Genomic DNA, 25,973 nt, shown 5'->3' with positions numbered 1-25,973 from the left:
ACTGGTGTGGAGTGGTGTGGCTCACTGGTTAGAGGCGGCAGACCCGGAAGCAGGAGTCGGGCCGGGACCAGGGCTCAATTCCCGACGTTATCTTTTGAAATGCCCATGTGGACTGATTAACGTGGGAAAGACTTGACAGAAAATACAAATTTGGTTAACTGAACATAAAAGCAATATACGGACTGAGAATTCCAATTCTACGGTTCCAGTCCCTTTTAACACTCATAATCACAACATCAGCCAGTTGAGATACCCGATACTTGAACAAGTACCTGTCAAAGCAGAAAGGGACAACAATAGACAATAGAATCCAGGTGGTTCATCCAAAGAATTTCCTTTTGGATGAACTGCCTGGATTCGATCAGCCCAAAGGGACGAAATGAACGGATGGACTTGAATTGTTTTTTGACTTTTTTTAATGATAACTAATTGTGCTGCACCGATTTCATTATCCTGTTAATTGTTTGAGCATGTAGTACTTTCACACTGAGGTTTTCCTCTGCTGAACTGCGCTCCTTCGACCTATTTGATGTTTCAGTTTATTTTTGTATGATAACCTTGATCAGTTCCTTACCACATTCTTGCGTAAATGGCATTACAGGTCAGAATGTTCTGCACATCACAATTCATTCCACTTTCATTTCTTTGTCCTTTTTTCTAATTTTATTTTATTTACTGCTTATTATTTTTTAACCTCTCTAGATGTTATTTTGCTATACCTGTGTTTTTACTCCGGTTCCTATAGCACTCCACCAAGTTCCCTAATCGACCAGCACTTTAGCTTCTTTCTATGTTTGTTTTTGGGTTGGGCTCAGCACGGGGTGCATTGCGTGAAGACGCGGTTACTCTTAAAACATATTGAGAATTCAGTTCTTTCACAATACCCTGTAAGCGATTACAACTAAAACGGAAGGTATGAACACATTCAGAGAGGTTTTCTTTTTTTGTTTATGCTTCTTTTTTGTTTATGCTTCAATATGTTTCGCTTGCTGATTGAGAGCTATTGATATCATTATTAGTGTTCACTTTGGGTATATTTGGTCACCAGAATACATCCTATCTTTCTTCTTTTTTACGCTTTTTACATTTTCGTTTTAACGAGTGCTTTGCTATTCTTACCACATTCCACAAGTGAATCGTTATCCTCACCCGGTTTTCCCTGTGGCTCGGGTTCTTTAACCATCTTGGTAATAATCGTTTCACTTGCTAGTTATGATTTATCGGCATCACCTTTTGACATCACCGATTTTCGTCTATTACACTTCACTCATTAACATCGACTGTTCACTTCCTGTATTATCGGCTATATGGGGAACCACCGCCTTCCTTTTACGTTCTTATGAGGGCTTTCTGTAGGAAGCTGCTTCTGTATATTCTATACCAAAGTGAGGTATAGTGTGCACAGGTACCCATAGGTAGGCAGAGGTAAAAGTAGATATCACCTTACTCTCCATTTGTGGTAGTGTGGTTGAGCAGTAAAGCTTTATCAGAGGACAGTGTTAACCATTTGTTGTGCACACCCAATCAGCAAATGATTTCGCACACTCAAAGACTGAACTTCAGACCAATTGTTTTTGTATAAAAATATTCTTTTAGTTATTTTATTTTCTCGAACCAAGCAAGCCTGGCACAGGTAAGCAATTAATACTTTACAGTAGTAATGCAGTTGTAACACAGTTTGGATTGCAATTGTATGTGCACTTTGTTTTGATTACAGTACTGTAACTGAAAATGCAATGCTTGGGAAATACAGTACTTATACTTTGTATAGGCTTTTTAGTGAAATGTCAAGTAGATTACTTTGCAGATTACTTTTCTTACACAGTGCAGTATACCTGGATACTGCACTAAGCCATTTCCTGTAACAGGTGAGTGATAGCGTTTTTGTTATTTAGTACAATTTTAAAAGGATTTCTTAGATTTTCCAACTCCACACTTAGAAACTTTTCACAGAAAAAAATGTTATCCTATGAAAAAAAATAGTGTTATTGGTTAATAGGTAAGTACTTTGTTGTGGAAGTTGGTTTTCTGGGGTTAGACTCAGGGGTCCCCCAGGGTCAAGGATGCACTCTTGTTACACCCGCAGTGGCACTAGGACGGCTGGGTGCAGAGTGCTGAGGCCCAGTGTTATCCAATAGGGGATAAGGGGGCCTCGGGTTGGTGGCTGCTTTCGAGCAGGCCACTGGGTTGTGGAAGCAAAGCTCCTGGACTTAAGCTCAGGGCAAATGGGTGTTCAAGCCAGCACAAAAGGCGCACCCTCAGTGGCACTGGGGCGGCCGGGTGCAGAGTGCGGTTTTGGCATCGGGCAGGGGCACTGTAGCCTTCAATGGGGTTTCTCCAGTTTGCAAACACACTGCAGGCTCGGGGACGAAGGTCTTCCGGGTGCGACCACGACTTGGAGAGGTAAGTATGGAGACCGCGCGGACGCGCAGCGGTCATGATATGGAGACCGTGGGGACGCGCAGCGGTCACGCGCAGCGGGCACGCCGATTGTGCGCCAAAGGCAAGCCCGTCTGCGCCCGTCATCGCCTGGACCGCGCCAGGACCCCTGGCCCCGGACGACGCCAGACCTCACAACGGACCTACGACGCCGCCACCCTCAACGCACTCAATGCCGGCCGAACCACCGCCTGCCATCGAGCCACCCCGAAACGCACCCACGGACCCTTCACCTGCCAAGCCTGCAAGTTCACCTGCCTCCGGACCTGCACCGCACCCGACAAGCCGAGCGCCAGCAGCAACCACCTCAAGTGCATCCTGCTCAACACCCGCTCCGTCCACAGGCACGCCGTCAAACTCTGGAACCTGCTCGACACAACATCACTGGACGTCTCCTTCCTTACAGAAACCTGGTTGAACACCTCCTCAGCGCCTGACATCGCCATAGCCATCCCGGACGGATACAAGATCACCCGGAAGGAACTCGTCAACCAGACCGGAGGTGGCATCGCCATCGTACACAAGAACACCATCCACATCACGACCTACCCCGACGACACCTTCACCGCCGCCGAACAACTCCACTTCCAGATACACACCGATCCCAAGACCACCCTCAGAGGCACCCTCATCTACAGACCCCCGGGACCACGCAACCAATTCAGCGAAGACATCGCAGACTTCATCAGCCCGCACGCCCTCCCCTCCGCTGACTACATCCTCCTAGGGGACCTCAACTTCCACCTGGAGAACAACAAGGACAGCAACACCACCACCCTGCTGGACAACCTCGCCAACCTCGGACTCAAGCAACTGGTGAACACTCCCACCCACTACGTCGGCCACACGCTTGACCCCGTCTTCTCCTCCAGCAAGCACATCTCCTTCAGCCACTCTACCGGACTCCACTGGACTGACCACAGCTGCATCCACTTCAGCTTCAGAAGAACAACGACCCACCACCACCCGCAAAAGATTCCTCGCAGGAGCTGGAGCAAGATCACCACAGAGCAGCTCACCACCTCCCTCCGCCAGAACCCTCCCACCAGCACAACGGACCCCAACGAAGCAGCCAACAACCTCACACAGTGGCTCACCAACTTCGCAAATGACCTCGCACCACTGAAGAACCCTCCCAACAGACCCGGCAGCAAGAAAGCCTCCTGGTTCAACGACGAACTCAAGAACTCCAAGAAGAACTGCTGCACCCTCCAGAAAGCCTGGCGTCACGACCAGACCATAGACAACATGAATGCCCTCAAGCACACCACCCGCAAACACCACCAGCTGATCCGCACCACCAAGAAGACAGCATTCACAGAACGACTGAACAACAACGCCCACAACAGCAAGGAACTCTTCAGCATCCTCAAAGAGCTCTCCAACCCCAGCGCCGGAAACAAAGACACCACCCCCTCGCAAGACCTCTGCGACTCACTCGCCTCGTTCTTCCACCGCAAGATCGCCGATATACACAACAGCTTCAGCGCACCTACCACGCACCCGACCACCGTACCAACGCCCCCCACCACCATCCTCTGCGCCTGGACCCCGATCAGCACAGAAGACACCACCCGAACGATGAACACCATCCACTCCGGATCATCAACCGACCCCTGCCCCCACCACATCTTCAACAAGGACGTCTCCATGATCGCACCCCACTCCGGGACATCATCAACACCTCCTTCGACACCGCCACCTTCCCGGACATCTGGAAGCACGCCGAGCTCAGTGCCCTCCTGAAGAAACCAACAGCAGACCCCACCGACCTAAACCACCGCCCCATCTCGCTCCTCCCTTTTCCTGCCAAAGTCATCGAGAAGACCGTCAACAGACAGCTTGCCGCCTTCCTCGAGGCGAACGGATCCCTCGACCCCTCGCAGTCCGGTTTCCGAGCCAACCACAGCACAGAGTCCACCCTCATCGCAGCCACTGACGACATCAGATCCCTGCTCGACAATGGGGAAACAGCGGCCCTCATCCTCCTGGACTTCTCTGCAGCGTTCGACACTTTCTGCCACCGCACCCTAGTGCAGCGCCTCAGCAACATCGGAGTCCAAGAGAAGGCACTGGAGTGGATCATCTCGTTCCTCGCCGGAAGAACCCAGAGAGACCAACGACCCCGCCACCGCCAGAACCAGCCTACATGAAGGGATGAAAGACGTCGCCGAGTGGATGGAGAACAGCAGCCTGAAACTGAACTCAGACAAGACGGAAGTCCTCATCCTGTGATCATCGCCCTCCGCCTGGGACGACTCCTGGTGGCCGCCTGCCCTGGGCAGCGCACCCAAACCAACAGACCATGCACGCAAACTGGGCGTCATCCTGGACTCCTCCCTCACGAAGACCAAGCAAATCAACGCAGTCTCATCATCCTGCTTCAACACCCTGCGCATGCTCCGAAAGATCTTCCGATGGATCCCCACCGAAACCAGGAAGACAGTTACCAAGGCCCTTGTCACCAGCCGTCTGGACTACGGGAACACCCTCTACGCTGGAACCACAGCCAAACTCCAGAAAAGACTCCAACGCATCCAGAACGCCTCAGCACGACTCATCCTGGACATCCCACGCCGCAGCCACATCTCCACCCACCTGAGAAACCTGCACTGGCTCCCCGTCAACAAGAGGATCACGTTCAGACTCCTCACCCACGCACACAAGGCTCTCCACGACTTGGGCCCGAAGTACCTCAACAGCCGCCTCACTTTCTACACACCACCCGCCAGCTACGATCCGCCAGCCTCACCCTCGCCTCCGTCCCAAGAATTCGGAAATTCACCGTCGGAGGAAGATCCTTCTCCTACCTGGCAGCCAAGACTTGGAACTCCCTCCCCACTCACCTACGGCTGACCCAGGATCACCTCTCCTTCAGGAAACTACTCAAGACCTGGCTGTTCGAGCAGTAGCAACCCCCCCTCAGCGCCTTGAGACCCTTACGGGTGAGTAGCGCGCTATACAAATGTTATGATTGATTGATACGTTGGGATGCTGGGGGTTGGTTAGGCACCATCTGTTGGGCCACCCAAGGCCGTGGGGCGTCAAATGCAGGGGTGCCTTTTAGGGTTGGATCTTCTTACCTGCTCCTGGTCACGGTTTGGGGGACCTTCCGGTTTGAGGCTGCAGGCGTTGTCTGGAGACGTGAGGCAGGTCAGGGATCACTGGATCTCGGGTCTAGATCGCCGGGGAGACCTCTTCGTGGTGTTGGGCCACTCGAACTCGGGCCGTGGGCGTTGGGTGCAGAGTGGGGCAGACTTGCGGGTCTGGAGTCTGTGGGTGAACAAATCCGGTGTTCACGGGAGACAAAGTCTTTGGGATTGAAGGCAGGGAGGGCCTCCGGGTTTCTCGAGGTTGCTGGCTGCAGGACACACCAGGATTTTGCTGGAGCAGGTTCGAGGTGGGGACAGGCCAGTAGGGCTGGGGCAAAGTCAGTGGGCGTCCTCCTCTTGTTAGCTTCAGCACAGCTGTTTAGTCCTTCTTTTTTTCTTCTTCTGGTTTCTTGTCTCCCGAAGCAAGGTTCAGGAGTGCCCCTAAATACTAGATTTAGGGGCGTTACAGGTAGGTAAAAGGTTGGGCCCAATGGGCCCTTTCCCTGGGTTAATTACACCCCTTTAGCAGCGTGAATCTTTCTGGATTCACTATGCTGTGCATATTCCGCAATCTGGTGGTTGGGTCCGGAATCGTAGTCTTTTTTCCTCTTTTCTTTTTTTTTCGTAGCCCAGGTGGGCGTCGACGTCCCACCATTTGGTGTACCTTCGGTGACGTCGGCATGCTTCCAGCGGAAGCTCCCACCCTTGGGCGCCATCTTCAGATTCTTTTTTCCGCCGTTGGGTCTGGATCGTCACGTGAAGCTCCAGAAGTTTTGGAGGAGAAAAGGAGAAAATACAGCAACTTTTCGACAGAGAAGACCTGAGAAGATTGGGAGAAGAAGACCATCAGAGAGGAGACGACGAAGAAGGGGAAGAACCTCGAGATCTTAGACGTCCTTCGGAGAATGCACACACAGGTGGCCCCCTGAGCGCAGGGATGGAGTGGTGTGGCTCACTGGTGTGGAGTGGTGTGGCTCACTGGTTAGAGGCAGCAGACCCGGAAGCAGGAGTCGGCCCGGGACCAGGGCTCAATTCCCGACGTGGCAGGGTCGTGGACCAGGGTCAGCGGACTCGATAATTCTCGCCTCGGTGCCTACTCTAACCAGGGGTCCCACTCGGCAACTCTGGGCATTAGCTTGCCTAATCTCCACAACGGCCCCATCAATGCCGGGGATGCCTGGCTCCACCTTGGGGACTCCCAGTAGGGACCATCCCACAGGGAAAGCTAGGACGGGTTCCCCAGCGGTATACCGCGCCAGGATACTCCGGTAGTAATTGTGCGCGTTACAAAACAGCTTATAACATAACATGACATAACATGTACAAGACACCCTTCAAATTCTGCAGAAACTGCCACCAAAAGTTCGTGCAGAAGGACCAGCACCCGGTCTGCAACCTCTGCCTGCCAATCGACCACGAGAGCAAAGACTGCAACGCCTGCTCCGTCTTCAAACCGAAGACACTCCGGGTTTGAGAGAAGCAGAGGATAGCTCACTACACGATGCAGGGCAAAGGCCAGGCCCCGACGCTTTACGAACTGGGCCTCTCCACTGACGGCGAGGACAACATCGCCGAAGGTCCAGATGACTTCACGGTCGCAGAGACCGATAAGAAAACGTCTGACAAGGTAGGAGAGCCTACGACCCCGAAAACCTCGACAGGGCCTCGAAAGCCTGAGGCAGACTCTCGGAAATCAGAGTCCAGAGCCTCGAAGGGAGCACCGGCGCCGAAAACTTCGACGACTGAAGCTGCATCTTCCGAAAAAGAGCCCAGCAGATCCTTTGAGAAGGACTCCTGGGCGCCGAAGACCGGCGAAAAGCCAAGGTCGTCGAAGCAAGCCCCCGAAAAAGGGACTTCGACTTCGAAGGAGAAGGAGCCGAAAAAAGCTTTGACGTCGATGACGCCGTCGAGGAGAGCAGCCGAAACGCTCGACGACGAGCAGGCCGCACAGTTGGAGAGGAAGAAAAGAAGGCTTGAAGCCGAGATGGAGAACATCCTTCAGAGGAAGAAGGACTTCGAGGAAAAGATGAAAAGTTTCAGGATCCCCTCGAAGACAGCGACGGCCGTCGCTGAGGTGCAGGAGCATGAGGAGTTCGACGTCGAAGAGCCGCCGAAAACTCCGAACCCTCGGAACACGAAGAGGAAGAGGACCTCTATTACACAGAGGGTGAATATGGGGAGCAGCAGTCAAGCTACGGCTCAGGATCCTCGAAGGCCCAAGACCTGGAATGGCAGGACATCGAGGCCGAAAACCCGGAGGAGGCTGTGGAGACATACCCCTTGAGGCCTTCGCCGCCGGATGACATTGGGGCATACAATGAGGTCGTCAGGAAGGCACCAGCAGCTTACGGGGTTAAGCTGGAAGAGGAGAAGCCTAAAGCAGACTTCCTGCTGGAAACATTGCTCCCCACGCAGACAAGAAGCCAGTTCTTGCCCATGCTGAAAAGTATCACGGTCCAGGGGAAGGAAGCGTTCAAGGACCCGGCTACATGCAGATCAGTCACGCAGAGGACAGAGAAGAAATACAAATTATCCTCCCAGGACCCTGCTTACATCAAGGGGTCCGTCACAGCAGATTCAATATTCGCTGCAACGGCCAGAAGAAGGGCCAACGTCCCAACAACATCTGGGCCACCACCCGACAAGGAAAGCAGGAGGATGGACCTGACGGGCAAAAAAATTGAGAGGAACGCCGCAATGCACTGGCGGATGGCTAACTCCAACGCCCTCCTGAACAGGCACATATACCAGCATTGGGATATGATCGGCCAATTGCTCAAGCACCTCCCAGAGCAATACCTTCAGAGGGCAACACACCTTGTGGAAGAAGGGAAAAGCATTGCTAACTTGTGCCTGAAGACAGCCTTGGATGGGGCAGAAACATCCAGCAGACTGATGGCTATAGGCATCACAGAGAGAAGGCAAGCCTGGCTCAGGATCTCAGGTTTCAAAACTGAGGTTCAGAACAACATCATGAACACACCTTTCAATAGAGAAACACTGTTCGGAGCCCCAGTTGATGAGAAACTCACCCAGCTGAAGAAAGACAACGAGACGGCAAGGTCCATGGGGCCCTGCAATTCAGGGGGATGAGAAGAGGCACTCCCACGCTGGAGGCCGAACAGAAGGGGTGGAAACCAGCAAGGACAATCACACCAGGCGTTCCACCAGGGTCAACAGAGTGACAACCAAGGTCACCAGGGCCAGCAGAAGCAAAACTGGAACTATCAGAACAGGGGCCAGTCCTTTAGAGGAAAAGGAAACGGATGGGGCCATAGAAGGAGAGGCGGTGAACAACCCCCCTCTAAGTGACTTCACACGGAAAAAGGTGCTCGCCCACTCAAACCCTCCGGGGGAGGAGCACGGGAAAACAAAGAGGAGAGGGCTAAACGGACAAGACACAAAAGAACATGTAACACCAGTAGGAGGCAGGCTGAGATTTTTTCTCCAGGAGTGGAGAAAAATAACCACAGACAAGTGGATACTCAACATCATACAGTTCGGATACTGCATAGAGTTGGAAAAGAGACCACCAAACAGAAAGCCAAAGAAAAGAGAGCACTCTGGAAGAGAGCTGCAATTGCTTCAAGAGGAAGCTCAAGAACTCCTCCTCAAAAAGGCAGTCGAACCGGTCCCATTCAAAGAACGGAACAGGGGAGTGTACTCAAACTCCTTCCTGCTAAAAGTGGACAAAAGCCTAAGACCCATCCTGGATCTACGGTTCCTAAACAAATATGTAAAGACTCAAAAATTCAAAATGACGTCCCTACAAGAGGTCATCCCACAGATAAAGGCCGGGGACTTCTTGTTCACTATAGACCTCAAAGATGCATACCTGCACATCCCCATGAACAGGCAGCACAAGCACATGCTAAGATTCACAGTAAACAAGGATCACTACCAATTCACAACCCTGGCATTCGGTCTAAAGTCCGCACCAAGGGTATTCACCAAATGCCTTGCAGCAGTGGCCGCACATCTGCGAAGAGAGAGGATACACGTGTACCCCTACCTCGACGACTGGCTCATAAAGGCAAGCTCTTACAGGACATGCAAGGATCATGCAGAGCAGGTCACAAGAACGCTAACAAGCCTGGGATTCTCCATGCACTGGGGAAAATGCTCGATGGAACCAGAGCAACTGAAGATCTTCCTGGGAGCTCAAATCAACACTGTCCAATGCAGGGTGTTACCCAGCGAAAAAACGACACTCAGCCTACTGAGGGAGAAACGTCACTACCAGAAGGGGCGAGCTCTGACAGTGAGGACAGTGAGCAAGATCTTGGGAATGATGGCGTCATGCATACACCTGGTCCCCAATGTACGCCTACAGATGAGACCACTCCAAGAGTGGCTGCAACAGCAATGGTCACAAGCTACAGGAAGATTAGAGGATCTAGTGGTTGTAACACACAAGGTGCAGGAAGAAATGAAGTGGTGGACCAAAGAGAGGATAACAATAGGGAAGCCTCTAACGGCACCGGACCCAACAGTGACCATCACCGCAGACGCATCCCAGAAGGGATGGGGCGCACACATGAACAGGCTCAGAGTGAGGGGTCTGTGGAGCCCAGCGGATTCGGTCAGACACATCAATTACCTGGAGCTAAAATCAGTGTTGCTTGCCCTGAAGGCCTTTCAGAAACAACTGTACAACCAGAAGGTGCTGATACAAACAGACAACACCACAATGATGTTTTACATCAACAAGCAGGGGGGAACTCAATCATTCCCTCTGTCAAGCTTGGCACAGGAAATCTGGAGATGGGCAATACCACTCAAAATAGACCTGCTAGCCATACACCTGCCAGGGAAGGACAATGTGGAAGCGGATCGGCTCAGCAGGCAGACTTCAGCATCCCATGAGTGGGAACTCAACATACAGGAAACAGAGAGACTATTCAGGAGGTGGGGCACTCCGACAATAGACCTGTTTGCAACACGCCAGAATGCAAAATGCCAGTACTTTGAATCCAGACAGCCAGAGGCACTATCCCAGGGGAATGCCCTATGGATAAGCTGGTCAAAAACATTTGCCTGCGCTTTACCCCCGATACCACTGATCCCCAGGGTTCTCAACAAATGCATGACGAGCAACATGACGCTCATCCTGGTGGCACCACAATGGGCCAGGCAGACCTGGTACTCACAGATAATGGAGATGGCACAGGGTCCCCCCCACAAGTTATCAAAAAGAAGAGACCTACTCTCCACGGAAAACGGAGATGTTCTACACCCAGAGCCGGAGAGCCTCAGCCTCTCAGCTTGGCTCCTGAGGACTTAGCGTTCGCACATCTAAAACTACCAGAGAGCACCTTCCGGGTGCTGCGAGAGGCAAGAATGCCCAGCACACGCAAGTGCTATGGGGAAAAATGGAAACGATTCACTCAATGGTGCTGCAAGAAAACACTCCATAGAAAGCTGACCAGGGAATCAACGGTGCTAAGATACCTCACGCACCTAATAAAAGCTAAGCTAAGCTTATCCTCGCTGAGGGTATACCTGGCAGCGATTGTGGCATACACAAGAGGAGAAACAGGGAGAAGCTACTTTACATCTCAAGTAGTAAAAAGATTCCTGGAAGGGGCTAAGAGAATAGCGCCACCAAAAAGGATGCCGCCACCTGCTTGGAACCTGAATTTGGTACTGACAGAGCTCATGAAAGCATCTTTCGAACCCATCCACAAGGCATCACTGCAAATGCTGACAATGAAAGCGGCCTTTCTGGTAGCAATCACCTCGCTACGCAGGGTGAGCGAACTACAGGCACTAACACTGCAGGAATCATACATCCAGATACACAGTGACAGGGTCGTGATGAGAACAGACCCGCACTTCATGCCAAAGGTGGTGTCAAGGTCAAAATCAACCCGTGGCGTACACAGCGCTCACTTTTCCTTTTAAACGTATACATTAACCCCAGTAGACGTACCAAAAAAGACCATCTGGCCCGTCTAACAGAAATTATGAACGACATAGTCGCAGACCACCCAAACTCAGATTGCATTGTCACGGGGGATTTTAACATCAACCTATTCCAGGGAAAAACAGCAGACACCGAAGTGCCCTTCTTGTTTAACATCACCTCATCTGCGTGATGAGATTCTACAGCGCAGGTTACCTGGTAATGAATGGTAGGTCTGCAGGTGACACTCCGCCTAACTGGTCTTGGTCAAATGGTAGCAAATAATCCTACCTGGATTGTACCATCTGTAACTCAGACCTACTTCACTATCTGGTCAGCTTTTGTATCCACCCACGAACTGAAAGTGACCATAGGCCCCAGGTTATTTCTTTTAATACAAAGCCAGGGATTCACAAATCAGCTCCCCCAACCTGTCAGGGTACATACAAGGAAAATTTAAAACGTCTCAAGTGGAGCGATGACATCAGCTCGAACATTCAACATGCATGCATGAATTTTATAAAAGGCAGAACCAATCAAGATGCCTCCCCGATTGCGACATGGACGACACTCTTTTCCCACCTGACCAGTTGTTTTCCAGCAAAAAGGCAGGCCCAAAGTCTAACTTAGACCCGCAAGTTCGCAGTTTCTCTACAAACAAAATCACTTAAGAAAGCTAGAAACAATGCACTGCGGTTACTCTCAAAATTTCCGGGGAATAACGAACACCTAAATACTTACCAAACAGCCCAAACGTTATTCAGGCTGGCGATCATCAAAGACAAACAGATCCATGAAAATCAATTCTGGTGCAAATTGGCGTGGGAGAGTAAGTGTAAAAACTCAAGGAAATTCTGGGCCCTTATTAATCATTCAAACCCGAGTTCCTCAAGCTTCGGATAGAGCAAATATCCAAGAAGCAGAATGGGCAACATACCTCACTGACCATTTTAGGTCACAAGAACATCCGGGACCCACAAGATGTGGATCGGCCCCTGCATCAAACGGAGCGCACCCACCGAGCTGTCAGATTTGATCAACGAGGATCATCAGCTGCCCCAAGATAGGGTCATTACTGCAGTGACAAAAGCAAGACAAGATGAAGCACCCGGTCCTAATGGCCTCCCACAGAGTTTGTTCAAATCTGATATAGCTTTCTGGTCAGGAATGCTAATAAATCTCTTCAATTACGCACTGAGAACTGCAACAATCCCAGAATCATGGCGGGGTGCAATAATCCACCCGATTTATAAGTCAGGATCACATGCTGCCCCCAACAACTACAGACTCATTGCCCTTTTGGATATCGAGGCCAAACATTATGCAGGGCTCCTCCTGGAGGACCTGAGGCAATGGGCAAAGGATCATAACCGGATACCGATGAACCAAACAGGTTTCACTGCAAACTCAGGGACCATGACCAACCTACTAGCAGTGTCAACCATTGTCGACAAAGCCCTTTTAACTTCTAGGCTAGTGTTTTGCTGCTTTGTCGACTTTAAAGCCGCATTCGATAGGGTCCCCAGGGCGGCTCTATGGGAAAAGCTGAGGAAGTGGGAATTCCTGATAAATTACTGGACGCAATCATCCAACTTCATTCACGCACTTGGGTTCGGGTGAAGTTAGGATCCGGCATGCATCTCTCGCGAAAAATTATGACAACTAGAGGTGTTAAGCAGGGATGCGTGCTGGCCCCTCTTCTTTTTAATTTGTTTATAGCAGACCTTTCGAGGAACTTGGACGACACAAATAGTCACCCGCCAAAGGTAGGAAGCACTCAGCTCGTCATGCAGTACACTGGTCGTGTGCTTATGACGAGCTGAGCTCGTCATGAAACAATGGTATTCATATAAGCTCAGCACCTAGCGGGAATTGCCTTAGCAGTCAAGGTGTTAAGTAACCTCCTATATGCCGATGATCTGGTTCTGTTTAGCTTCACCAGGGTCGGGCTGCAAAGGCTTCTTGATACACTGTTTCAATACACGACCATGAATCAACTAGAAGTCAATATAAAGAAAACCCAAGTCGTCCCGTTTGGGAAGAAACGATATGCCGGTGGTGGATGGTCTTTTAAAAACACAAGCCTCACCATAGGTCAATCGTACAAATATCTAGGTGTCCATTTGGACTCTAGAGGTAACCTTATAAAACCGCGTAATGAGATTGCAGTTAAAGGAACATCCTGCTGCACCTCGCCCCGCACCAGCTGACCCCCGACCGGAACCCACACCGATCTCCGCCCTCCCCCCCCCCCTCTCCCACCCCCGATCTCACTTGCTTCCCCAATTACAGAGGTCTTTCTTTCCTGCAGTTGTCTAGACATAGAGGACAGTTAACTCACTGGTCAAGTTCCCCGACCAGACCCCCTCCCTTATTGCAGACGAAAATAACCATTGCATCATGCAGCTGGCAAAAAACGTCCCCCTCACAGAACTCATAACGCCTGCCGACTGCTGAGCCGCGACAGCGCCCAAGGACTGCAGTAAGATGCGGACTCACACCGGGACCCCACCCACAATAGGACACGACCAGGATATGCAGTACACCTATCATCACCCCCCAGTCTTTTACTTTGCGACCTCCCACTTGCAACACTGGAGAGACACTTATATACCGCACTACCAGACATCCTGGTCTCCATACACAATGGCTGCAAACACGACACGCCAAGCTTCACTGCTTGCTCCTATTCCTCAGTGAGCTATACCACCACACATCTTGCTGCACCTGCGTCGGCATTGTGCACACACGTCTGAACCGCCACCTGCCGACAGCTCCCCCACTACTGCCTAACCACAGCGGATACCCAGATCCTCAGGGGGGACTTGAGCGCTGAACACAACAGCACTAATGCCTGACTAACTCTGCAATGTTTATGTTCATAATAAAAGATAAAATGTAGACCTATCATTTATGCAACTGAATGCCAGACTGTTGTACGTATATGCCTATGGATATCGCCGCCGGACCCCCGGGTTGCCGGCTAACTGTCTGTGTCATTCAACTAAGGATCCTCTTGACTATATATGGCCCAACCGGCCCTTGCATGCCACGGAATGTACAATGGATGGCAACAATGTTATGTACAATAAAGGTCTTCCAAAAACAAAACAAAAAAAATAAAAAAATGAGATTGCAGTTAAAGCCACAACACTTGCGGTGTCACTAACCAAGCTCTCGAAAAACCTCTCAGGCCCAACTCTTTCGCCCCTTCTGGAAGTCCTGAGAGCAAAAATTGGCCCTACCTTATCGTACGGCATAGGGATATTCAAGGGCAAATTGAACACTGCTTTAAACCAGCATACAAACAAAATTTATAAAAAGGTTCTCTGGCTGCCAAGTCCTGCATCCCCAGCACAGGTGAGATTAGAGATGGGGTTACTAAATTATGAAGCTTCCAGTATCGGTGTATACCTTAACCTTTGTCACAAACTAAGACAGGCCGACTCAGGCACATTAAAATCTTTAGTCTGGCAAGAAATTATCGAAAAAAAACCAGGAGGAACATTTGGTTGCCTTTTCAGGGACTACATCCAACAAATGTCAGCAACCGACATCTGGGCCCTTAACCCTAGTCAGTCCGCATTTAAAACCGCAATCAAAAAATGTGTGAGAATGAGATCACTCATCATAGATAAAGCACTCTTCTCGAAACGCAGTCATTCCTGGGCAGTTGTTAACTCCTATAGTCGGTTAACTCCTGTCACTTACTTTTCCTGCACATATTCACTATATCTAAAACGCAGTTTTATATCTATTAGAATGGGTGACTGGCGATTTTTACAAAACCTACCCCCTTGGTGCCGCACGTGGCAGACACAACATGTAGAGGGTGCGGCAAAGCAGCAGAAACATTGCTGCATGTGGTTTGCATCTGCTCGGCTTTCAACCTCCAACGTAGGTGCAAGCTTAGGGCTGAATGGAATAGGCTGGGTGTTCGAACCTGTAGGCAAGCCATCATTGTGGCTCTGAGCCCTGAAAAGACTGACTTAAACATAAGACTGATAAACTTTATTCAGCAAGTGTACCCTAACTTTAAGCAAAAGAGGTCTGCTACCGCTTCCCCCCTATCTTTTTAACCACATAATGTACTTAACAACATATTCCAAACCGCTTGGTAGTCTGTAACAAAAAGAACATGTGCAGTACCACCAGAACATGGTTGTTTTTATATGTATGCAAGTACAGTTAATGGGAGTAACACAAAGGGGCTAAGGCATTTGCACATTAAGTTTTAATCTTCCAATTCTTCTCGTTCCTCTTGTGTTTTTACTTCTCTTTTAAAAAGGCATGTAATTTGGAGGCATAGGCTGTGTAAGATGACTTTTTATATTATGGCTGTTTAATCAATTGTTTCTATCGTTCTTATTTTTAAGTCTGTAGACAACGTGAACTTGTAATCTGCTTTTAAAGATATATGTTTTATATCTAAATAAAGATCTTTGAATATGAATAAGTCAAAGTTGACTCTTCTCCCTGCCCATATGACCAGAGATCTAGTCAATACTCACTTTAAATTTTATTTTTAGGGTGGATATTATATGATGTACGCAAAGTTTTTCCTATGCCCGTTTTGTTTTAGAGACATTTTATTATAGAATATAGGTAAGAATTTAATACACCTCTTAAACTGGGTGATGATGAGTTAATTATTTCTGTAGAAGCATTCTTGAAAGCTGCCATTCAAGCCCGTAATTCAATAAGTACTGTATGATGTGCACCTTGTATTTTCATAGCTCTGTTTTACATTGAATGTTTTATCTCATTTATCACTCATCTTTTCCTTAGTTGTTTAAATTGATGTTTTTACCTATACTTTTATGAGTATATTTTATCCGAATAAAGAATGTACATGAAATGAGTACACCTCATCCTGGTATACACATGATCCAAGCCTTTTACATTTTGGACGATTGGTGAAATACATTCCTTTATATTTCCATTCTACACACACAAACATTTGTATAAATAATATAAATGCTAATCTCCCATATATCTAGCGAACCCTGTCTTTAGAGTACACTCACGGTTCCTATGTTTCTTTTTTTCATTGGTTATTACTTACAACAGTTGTTTTCCCCAGAGCAGTCCTCACCACATAATGTTGATAAATGAGGTACCTTTGTAGGTCTCGCATAGCGTTGCAGCGCAACGCGCTGCTTCGCTCTGCAAGACCTCTTGGTATCAAGGAGATTTCAGAAGGGGACTTGGAGCCCCGCCCATCATTTTCATTGGGTCGCGTCAACGTTTATGCTAAACACTGGCTTCCCATTGAAAATTATGCAACTTAGTTACCCCTTTTGGACGACCAATCCGGACTGGGGCGTCAGCTTCACGGCTGTGGTGAAGGAATTTCTTATCTAAAGTTGGCATGTTAGATAAGCAAGCCGTGAAGCAAAGGATCCAGTCCGGATGGGCCGTCTGAAAAGGAGACAGGGCAGTAGCGTTTCTGTTTCCCTGTCTCTCTCTAGGCTTTCCTTTCCTTTCATTCTCTTTCTCTTTCTTGCACCCATTTTTCCTTTCATTGTGCATTTGCTTGTTTTACGAAAATTCACAAATACACGCCGATTTCAGTCATATGAGGGTTTCTCTGTCTCTCTCTCAAGGCTTTCCTTTCTTTCTCTTTCTCGCACCCGTTTTTCCTTTCATTCTGCATGTGCTTGTTCTACGAAAATTCACAAATACAAGCCGTTTTCAGAGTCATATGTGGGAAATGTCTGCACTCTCCGTGTTTGTGTGATGATGTAAAATTAATGTAATTAATGTTCTGATCACTAGGCTGGCTTCATCTAGCTATGAAATGCCCCTCTAGACACAAGAGTATCGAGAGCGCAGGTTCTACTGCACTAGTGCAGCCGCCCTTGAAGCTTCACAGAAATCTGCGGTTCTTAAAAACTACACAAAACATTGGTTGAATTGATGTGTACATCAGGAAGTTATGTGAAATCTGGGGTTCTTGTGCTCCTCGAAAGGGATCGGCCCCTTGGACCACATGGGCCTCGTCCTTCCATCGTGAATGTGCGCCTAGCTCCGCAATCCTTGGTAAGTCTAAACTTTACCTCTCCCCCCACCGCGGACCAGTTCTCCCACCAGACTGGACACTCATCACCCCTTTCTCCACCACAGCCGACCCCGCGCCTGACGACTTCACTGCCGGACTTCAGTTGATCCTTCGCTGATACCGGTGAGCCTCTCTCTCCTTGCGCCGGCGATCCTGCCCAACCGCATTACGCCTCGCTCAACCCCTCTTCCTTTTCACCCCCTCCCCCGCCAGCCTCTACCATCACTTCCTCGGCGTCCCGGACCACGGCGATCCATTACCCGGGGCCACTGATCCTGGTAGCTATCATTTGGCGTCACGCCCTTGATATGCTCTAATTTTCTTGCGCAATTAGATACAACAGCGTCACCGACCTTTGCCGCCCCACACCACTCCTCTTCCAGCTACTCATTCCTCCCGCACACACCAGCTTGGGATACTATTGAACGGTTGAGAGCGAGCCTACCTACACCCACCATTCGCTCACCTACCACGGGCTCTACTTACCGCCGCCACCACCTCAGTGAACCCAACGGGGTTCGCACCCGTTACTTGCTCCAGATTTCCCCCGCGGTTAGGCGCCACCATCATCCTGCCACCCACCACTCCTAGACGCTCATACGAGTTTGGGGCATCATTGATTGAGTGAGAGATAGTCCACCCAGATCGACCGCATACTTTACTTATTGCCGTTTTTCATCCTGCCTCACATTCATTGACCATTAGCCCCACGCACGTTAGCCCTAACCCTTGAGTCTCCTTGTAAGTCCCCCCTTCGCCCCCCCCCCCCATGTAGACCATCCGGCGCCGCCTGCCATGCCACCTCCAACCCAGTAGACTCGAGCCCTTCTCAACCCACACAGAGGGAGCCCTCTAGTTCTACTTCCATGCCACCAGAGAGCCACGCCTGCGTACCGCTTCCACCTGGCCGTGCGTCCCTGTCTCACCCCTTTCCTTTGCCCCCATGTACAGCACTGCCTTCGAACCAACCCAGTCCTAATGAAGATCACGATTAATGTGGATCGAAACGCCGTCGACACTCCAGCACAACCATAGGCGCTTTACACACAGTGGTTCACGAACAGTATATTGAACTGAAGTAGATACAATCTCCTCAAGTCATCCGGAACCATACTGTGTCAACTATTCACTGTATATTTATGCACCAGTCACCTTGCGCCGCTCATGATGTTCACATTGTCACCTGAGTCGCTACTTTGGTCTTCACTTACACACCACGAGCACCCCGTGCAATTTAGGTTGTCTCAATTGCTTTTATTTATGTAGTACAGTGCTGTTACAACTGTAAATTGTCTTTCTTTTCCTATTTTCCTCAACATGTTTATATAAATGATACCCTGAGCACATGCTATAATCATATAGAGTCTCCTTGCCTCCTTGTGGATAATGTTGTATTCATATCCTCACTAATTGCCTTTAAATAATACCAGTTGGGATACCTTATGTTCTTATCACACTCTACCCCAATCCCAACACGGTTGACGGGTTTGTGCTCCTGTTCTTTGATACAAGCAGTTCACATTGAGTAACATTTATTTGCATTCCTAGCATAGATTGTCATTGAAGAGGTGCCAACACCGGTTTACATGTTCTCAATAATAACTTCCAAATAATTAATGATTAAGTTTTGATTCTCGAGCTCCATCTGTAACAACTTGTATTGTTTGCTTATCCATTTGCACGTAGAAACAACACTGCACCCTGTAAACTTTCAGCACGATAAGAGATGCTCCTTATAGCCTTGATGAATTTATTTTGAAGTTTGATTACCTGCAGTGGCACCCACATAAAACAAGCATTTTCATTAAAGTGAAAGCGAGGCATCCTGCTGGGGTGCTGTCTCAGTGCAGGCTACCATGTCCCCCTAGGGTCCGATCCATAATGCTGCCGACCCTCACGATTACAGCTCTCACGCGCTCCTGCACTGAACATTCTATTGGAAGGATGCCTGGCAACTCGTCATTGACCCACTATTTCACGGTGAACATTTGCATCCGTAAACAAAAACACATGCCTCCCTTCACGAGCCACAGTGGGTGTAATTTTATTTTAATTGATGGTATCAACGTACGTTGTACAGGACCCCGGGTTTTCTATCCCACTATGTGGTAAGCTGTCCCCGTACCTCTCGCTGCTTTCTATGTTAAATGCATTTGATACAGCGCAAAACGAATTAGCCCCGTAGGGATATCTCTACATGTCTACAGTCGACTTGTGCCACAGTACTGCCAAGTGTAACTGACCTACTGCTTCGAGCACACTAGCGAGAATTATCTTGGTACAGGTTAAAATGAAACTGGGTACAATACCTGAAATTAAAGACGGCCTGTCCGGATAGGGCAGTGGAGGCAGGGTGGATGAAAAGCTCAAGTGACATAACTGAGCAGTGCCCTCTGACACAAGTTGGCATTGTCCTCCTTAGTGGCACTCATCACCCAAATTGCATCGTTCACCCGCTCCTGCCCCTCGCAACAGAAACAAGAAGTGCGGGCTCTAAAACTGTGCGCAGCGCGTGAGAGCATATCCGCTCCAGGCAGGTCAGTCCTTTTCTGCAGACATCCATGCAGTCTCCAGGCATGTGCCCTCCGCTTCCACTCTGTGCCGCCCTTGCCTGGCAGCCTGCGGCACTTTGCGCTCACTGGCTATTCTCTGCAATCCCAGCGCTGCCTTGTGATTTTTCTTGGTTCCTCTGAGATCAGATATCTGTTTACTGCCAAGGCGTGGTTCAGACAGCACCCTTCAGACACACTCAGTGCACACCAGGGAATATATTACTGACTTCAAATATGAGAAAGGATGTGACATGAGCTTTTACACAGATATATCTAATACTGTGCCAGCAAGGCAACGTAATGATGGTATGTCATGGGCACACTGCCTCTTCCTCACAAAAGTACTGACTGCTTTCCTGCAACATTAAGCGCACCATGTGCGCTTTCACTTTCCAAGCAGCCCGGAATAATGGCTGTCTCTTATTTGAAATTAAATAGGTCTGGCATTTACAAGATTTTGAGCTATTGGCATTGTAAATAACAATGCCTTTTATTTATGTGTTAGTTATCGAAACAGATAAATAAAAGGCAGTGCCAATAGCTTAAACTCTCACAAATGCGAGACCTATTGCATTGCAAATGCTTGTTTATCTAAGTCCACAATCCTTGAACATGGAGACAAATCCCCAGAAATACAAATAAGAGTCTAAATTGGCATAAAGAGAGTGTTAGACCTGGCATTTCTTGGCGTGATTACCCCTGACCTTTTGCCTCTACCTCCCCTATTTTTTATGCTGTAATGGATTGCATTTTACTTGCTTAGATGCTTTGGGCACTTTGCCATTGCTGATCAGTGTCAAAGTGCAAGCACTCCCTGTATAAAGTGTTATGGTAATTGGTTGTTCATAATTGATATGTTTGCCTTACTAGTAAAGGCAAACACTATGTGTGCCAGGGCTAGTAATGCAAATGCTACTCGTGGGCCTGCAGCACTAATTGTGCCACACACACAAGTAGCCCTAAAGAGAGAACTCAGGCCTGTCAATGCAGTTCCTGCGCACAGTTTGCTAACTGCAATGTTGTCCTGACAAGTGCACCCACTTACCGGGGCTTACCCTTCCCTTTACATGCACATCAAACACCCCTATGGTAGGCCCAAGGTAACCCTCTGGTCAGGGTGCAGTGTCTGTGAAAGGTAGGTCATGTACTGAGGTGTGTACCATGTCCTGACAGTGAAATGCTCTCCATTTTGTTTTTCACTGTTGGAAGGCCATCTTGCCCAGAGGACAGAATGGGGAAGGCTGTGTAATATATCTCCAGCCTATCTTATCATAGGCTTAAGATGGAGAGGTGAAGTTTAGTGTGCCTGAGCTCACAATTTAATAACACATCTTTTTGTGAAGGTGGTTTTTGCATTGTGTGTTTAGAAACCGTGCTTTTAGAAGTGGCTGGTTTCTTTGTTCTAACAATTCTGTGTATCTCTGCCTGGTTGTGGATTGACTGTCTGGATTTGAATGTGATAGGATCTGGGGGAGGTGGTGAGACAGCAACAGGCTGACCTGCATCTGGAATTTAGCCCCTGGAGGTGAAGAGGCCTGGGCTGCCGCCATAAAATAATGGCTCCCCCTCCTGCTGAGTGATTGAGGAACCAGACCTCCACTAATCAAAGGAAGAAGGTGTCCCTGGCAGAGAGACACCCGGAACTGGTTTGGACAGGGGTCAATGCCCCCCTGAACACAAAAACTTCAAAGACATTTAGGGGTATAACTATGAGAGCTGAAACCCCTGAACGTTGGACTTATCAGGACTGAAAAGGATTGAAACTACTTTGTGGTCAAGAGGAACCTCTGCCAAGGAAGAACAGCTGAAGAGAAGGACTGACCCTTGCTGTGTGTTCTGGGGCTGGCCTGCAGTTTGCTGATTTAACTAAGGAGAGGCTAAGGGACTTTGCTGTGAACCCCTGCTTGAAAGGACTTTGCTGTGTGCTGTGTTCTGAATTAACTTGTCCGCAAGTGTCCGAGGAGAGGTGGCTCCCTGTTGTGGAAACTCAGGAACATCAAAGTTTCCAAGTTTGTCTCAGCGACGCTGTGTGCGTGAGCTTTTTGCAGCCTGAGACCTTCGTAAGTATTGCCCCGGGACTTTGTGGCCCGAAACACAACCGAGTCTCAGTGACACTTTATGTGTATGCAGCCTGAAACTGCGTGGGTTCCATGGTTCTGGTTGGAAAGTGCCCCGTGACTGTCGTGCCCCCACAGCATGAATCATTGGCCACGCTGCTGTGAAGTTGTTTGTGGCCCGAGCCGTCATCATAACGGAGGCTGCGGATCAAGATCGCCGACCCAAGCCCGAACGTGCTGAATGATTTTATAAAGCTAAGGAAGTTGTGAGGTGATGAATCGGCCTAAGATCGTCCGCAAAGGCGAAGGCAGCGCCGTAACCTGTCCGGCTACAGCATTGCCTTGCATCGGAGCTGCGTCGTCATCGGGAGTGCCCAGCAGGACGTCCGACGAGCGGGGAGAGAGAATGAGGCAACGCATCCCCCAGGTAAGGTTTGGAATCCGGTCGGGAGCTGCAAGCATGTGTGGCCTGGGGAGGCGCAGGAGGAGTACAGGAGTGCTCCCGTCTATCTCCCGCTGCATCGCGTTAGACGCACTGAGTCCTCAAGCGGCCCGAACCTGCCTGGCAGTACCCGGGCCGCCCTCGAAGTTCAGGACTGTTGTCTATGGTTGGGGCCTAGTGGTGCCCGTGCTAATCGCATTGATTGGCCTGGTATTATTCCTGCATTACAAACGTATTACTTGCATTAAGGAGTGCGTTATACTTGCATTACAAACTGCCTTATTAGGTGCATTGAGGATTGAATTATTCTCCCTTTACGAACTGCCTTATTACTTGCATTACGAAGTTTGTTATGCTTGCATTACGAACTGCCTGATTACGTGCATTGAGGATTGCATTATTCTTGCATCACGAACTGCCTGATTATGTGCATTTAGAATTGCATTATTCTCGCATTACGAACTGCATTGATCTGACGATACAAACTGCATTACGAACTGCATAGCATTGCATTAGGACTGCATTTTGAACATCCTGAACTGCTCATTAATACCGCAAGAACCTACAAGAGTTTGTTGGCCTAATATCCGGCAAAGTGAAATAATATGAATACGCATATGTTGGATATCGTTTGGTCTTACCGTATTTTTTTTTCTTGATAAAGATACCGCTATTTTCATACATCAGTGTGGTGTCCATTTGTGGTGTTATCACTGTGTCACTGGGAGTGTGGTTGTAAATACTTTACACATTGCCTTGAAGATAAGCCAAGCTGCCAGGGGGTGAGAAGGGGTTATCAAAGAGGGTGTACCTACTTTCCCTGAGTAGAAGCAAGAGTCCCTATTCGGACTAAGGTAACTGCCTCAGCTAACTAGAAACCCCCAGTTCTAAGAGAGAGGAAAAGGTTACAGTAAATGGAGAACTGATCAAGTGGGACTAGTAGAAATTGACCACACGGGAGATTATACACTTTGACATCAAGAGGTTGGAGGAAGCCATGAAGTGTATTTCAATGGAGATGCAATGGAGAAAATTGATCAAATGGGGTGAAGTGCAGAAAGTGCCACAAGAGGGAGGAAATGAATGAAGGGAGAAGGATGTCTGTAAAAAGGATATAGGTTAACTGCTTACTGCATATGCAAGGAAGAAAAAGACTGATCCCAAGATTTGGAAGGGGCAAGCAATAAGGAAGGAATTGAGTGCTAAGGGCCTTCTCATGAGGAAACAGGAAGCCTGACCGCTAGATGTATGAAATGACACACCTTTTACATTTCAAAATGTATCATCTAACTTGTGGGGTTCGTGGGTTACTGCTACACCATCTCTAACTCCTACTGGCGACAGTGAGATTACCTGTTGTCCTATGGCTGTTGTTGTTAACAATTGAGGAAAACACTGTTTAGACTGATGAAATTGGTTGTTGCTCTGGAATCTAATATTGAAAACAGTGGATAGGAAATCTTTTGCTTGTTGTTGAATTAGTTAATAACCTTTACTGCACTGAATGCAAACATGTAGTCACGAAATGATTTACAGGAAACCTATCTTGAAATTAGATCTGTGATGAAAGAGTGGCAATAGGTGTTCACCAAATGACTCAAGGATCCTAATATGCAGGCAATGTGATATTTTGTGTGTTAGTAACACGTTTCAAACCATACTATTTAAATGTATGTTATTATTTTAGGAAATGACAGAAGAAGAAAAGAAAAATTTGCTGAAGAGGAGGCAACTAGCTGAAAAACTTAAAGAAGAAGTGATAAATAAATGACATTTTAATTTTGCTAATATGTGGACAAGGGACATAGACTTGTTCAGTTTAATTAAACCGACATTTTATCTAAACTTTCTTGAAAAATGAAGACAGCGTGTTCAAATTTTATTTAAAACCTTTCCAATATGAATTTTAACTAGTACATGTAACCCAGAAGCAGCATTTACCACCCCAATAATCTAGTTAAATGTTATTGATGATGAGATGTGTGAAACATGCCATTACCGTAGAAAGTATGTATTTGTTTGGTTGAGCTTGCACAATTCTGCAGTCTACCTTTTGCAGTGAACGCTGTGTATTTACTGCAATGCTGTCCAGAAGCTTTGGCAACAGCCCTGAAAGAAATTTGGGAGCCAAAGGTAAGAAATCATTCGCGTTTTTTCAGCAACCCACAGTAATGTGTTCTGTAATCGAGTCACGGGTTAACTACATTCACTTCAATGTTCTTGTTGATGTTCACTATATTAAAAGCTTTGCCAGCTTTGAAAAAGTGAAGTTGATTAATAAGATTTCTGTGAAAAAAATTCCTTTAAAAAAATCATTTTTTTAAAACAGTTTTATAGCTCAATAGAACAAACAATCCACCCAGAGGTGGGCACAGAACAGTTTAGTTTCACTAATACAAAGATTAACACGGACCCATCTTGCGTGAATCTCCAGTCACCTTTCCTCACTGGCTCGGCGTACAAGCGGTCCTTGGTCCAGTTTATTGCTACCAGCACTAATATACCCAAATTTATCACTGGCAGTCCCACCGGATGTAGGCAGGGTCTCCCCTGAATCTGTATACTCTCCAGCAGTGGTCAGACACTTCCTTGTATGATTAAACTAATCTATCGGGGGTCACATACCTGGAATGTCTCTGGTTACATTTTCTACCACTTCTTCATACAACCCCACCTGTGGTAAAGGAGCTTCAAAAATAGTGTATATAGTTTGAATACAGCCTATTTAGTCCCAGCCACCCTCCTTGGCAGTCTCTGTAAGCCAGATAACTGCCTAAGGACTGCTAGTTTATAAGTGGATAGGATGCCCCTTATTGAAATTGTTGGTCTCTAAAACATTCTCCCTCTGTCACTTCAAACTTCCGATTGCATCCTCAAGGGATTTTATCTTACCATTAACTTAAATGTCAATAACCTCCTGCTTTCTCCAGCTTGCCAGGCCATGTAGGCATTTTCTGCACTAGCAGGGGTGAAATCTTCCTTAATATAGATAGGTGTAGATAAAAATGGGACTGTCATCAGGGTTGGTGTTAGTCCAGTTGAATTCCAAGGGGGATATTATCAACGCCTCGTGTTAAACATCGCAAATCACACCTATCCCTGGTTTACATCACCGTGTTAGCGGCGTATTTACAATTTCTTGCTCACAGGCGATGTACAAACCTGCGTAGACTGCGATATTAATCATTAGCGTGTGAAATCAAGCAATGATTTCACACGCTAATGAAGAGCTTGATAATAGGGGAGTGTGGACGTACCCAAACAATCCACCTCCCATTCAAAACATGCCTAAATTAAGTTTGACCAGGCGTTAAGGATCGTGCGAGACCAGCAGTTAGTGCGGCTTTCATCATCGCTTCGTGGTTCTGGGGCCACGTTGTAAATAACACGATATCCTGTTTGCAACCTTTTGTCATGGTGTTACA

At 48.1% G+C, this 25,973-nt stretch overlaps 1 protein-coding gene across 2 annotated transcripts in view; it reads left to right on the top strand.

Annotated features, from left to right (window-relative positions):
- Positions 1-24,406, top strand: part of CFAP36 (cilia and flagella associated protein 36) — a 319,762-nt gene extending 295,356 nt beyond the window's left edge. For both annotated transcript variants that reach the window (XM_086927503.1, XM_086927504.1), the window contains exon 10: positions 24,236-24,406. In XM_086927503.1, coding sequence (XP_086783629.1) covers positions 24,236-24,319 — 84 coding nt within the window. In that variant the 3' untranslated portion in view covers positions 24,320-24,406. The remainder of the gene's footprint in view (positions 1-24,235) is intronic.
- Positions 24,407-25,973: the final 1,567 nt, after the last annotated feature.

The sequence above is a fragment of the Lissotriton vulgaris genome, chromosome 6, assembly GCF_964263255.1.
Source record: "Lissotriton vulgaris chromosome 6, aLisVul1.2, whole genome shotgun sequence".
Taxonomy (NCBI): Eukaryota; Metazoa; Chordata; class Amphibia; order Caudata; family Salamandridae; genus Lissotriton; species Lissotriton vulgaris.
Note: the sequence above shows the minus strand (reverse complement) of the source record. Positions and strands in the feature narration are given on the sequence as shown.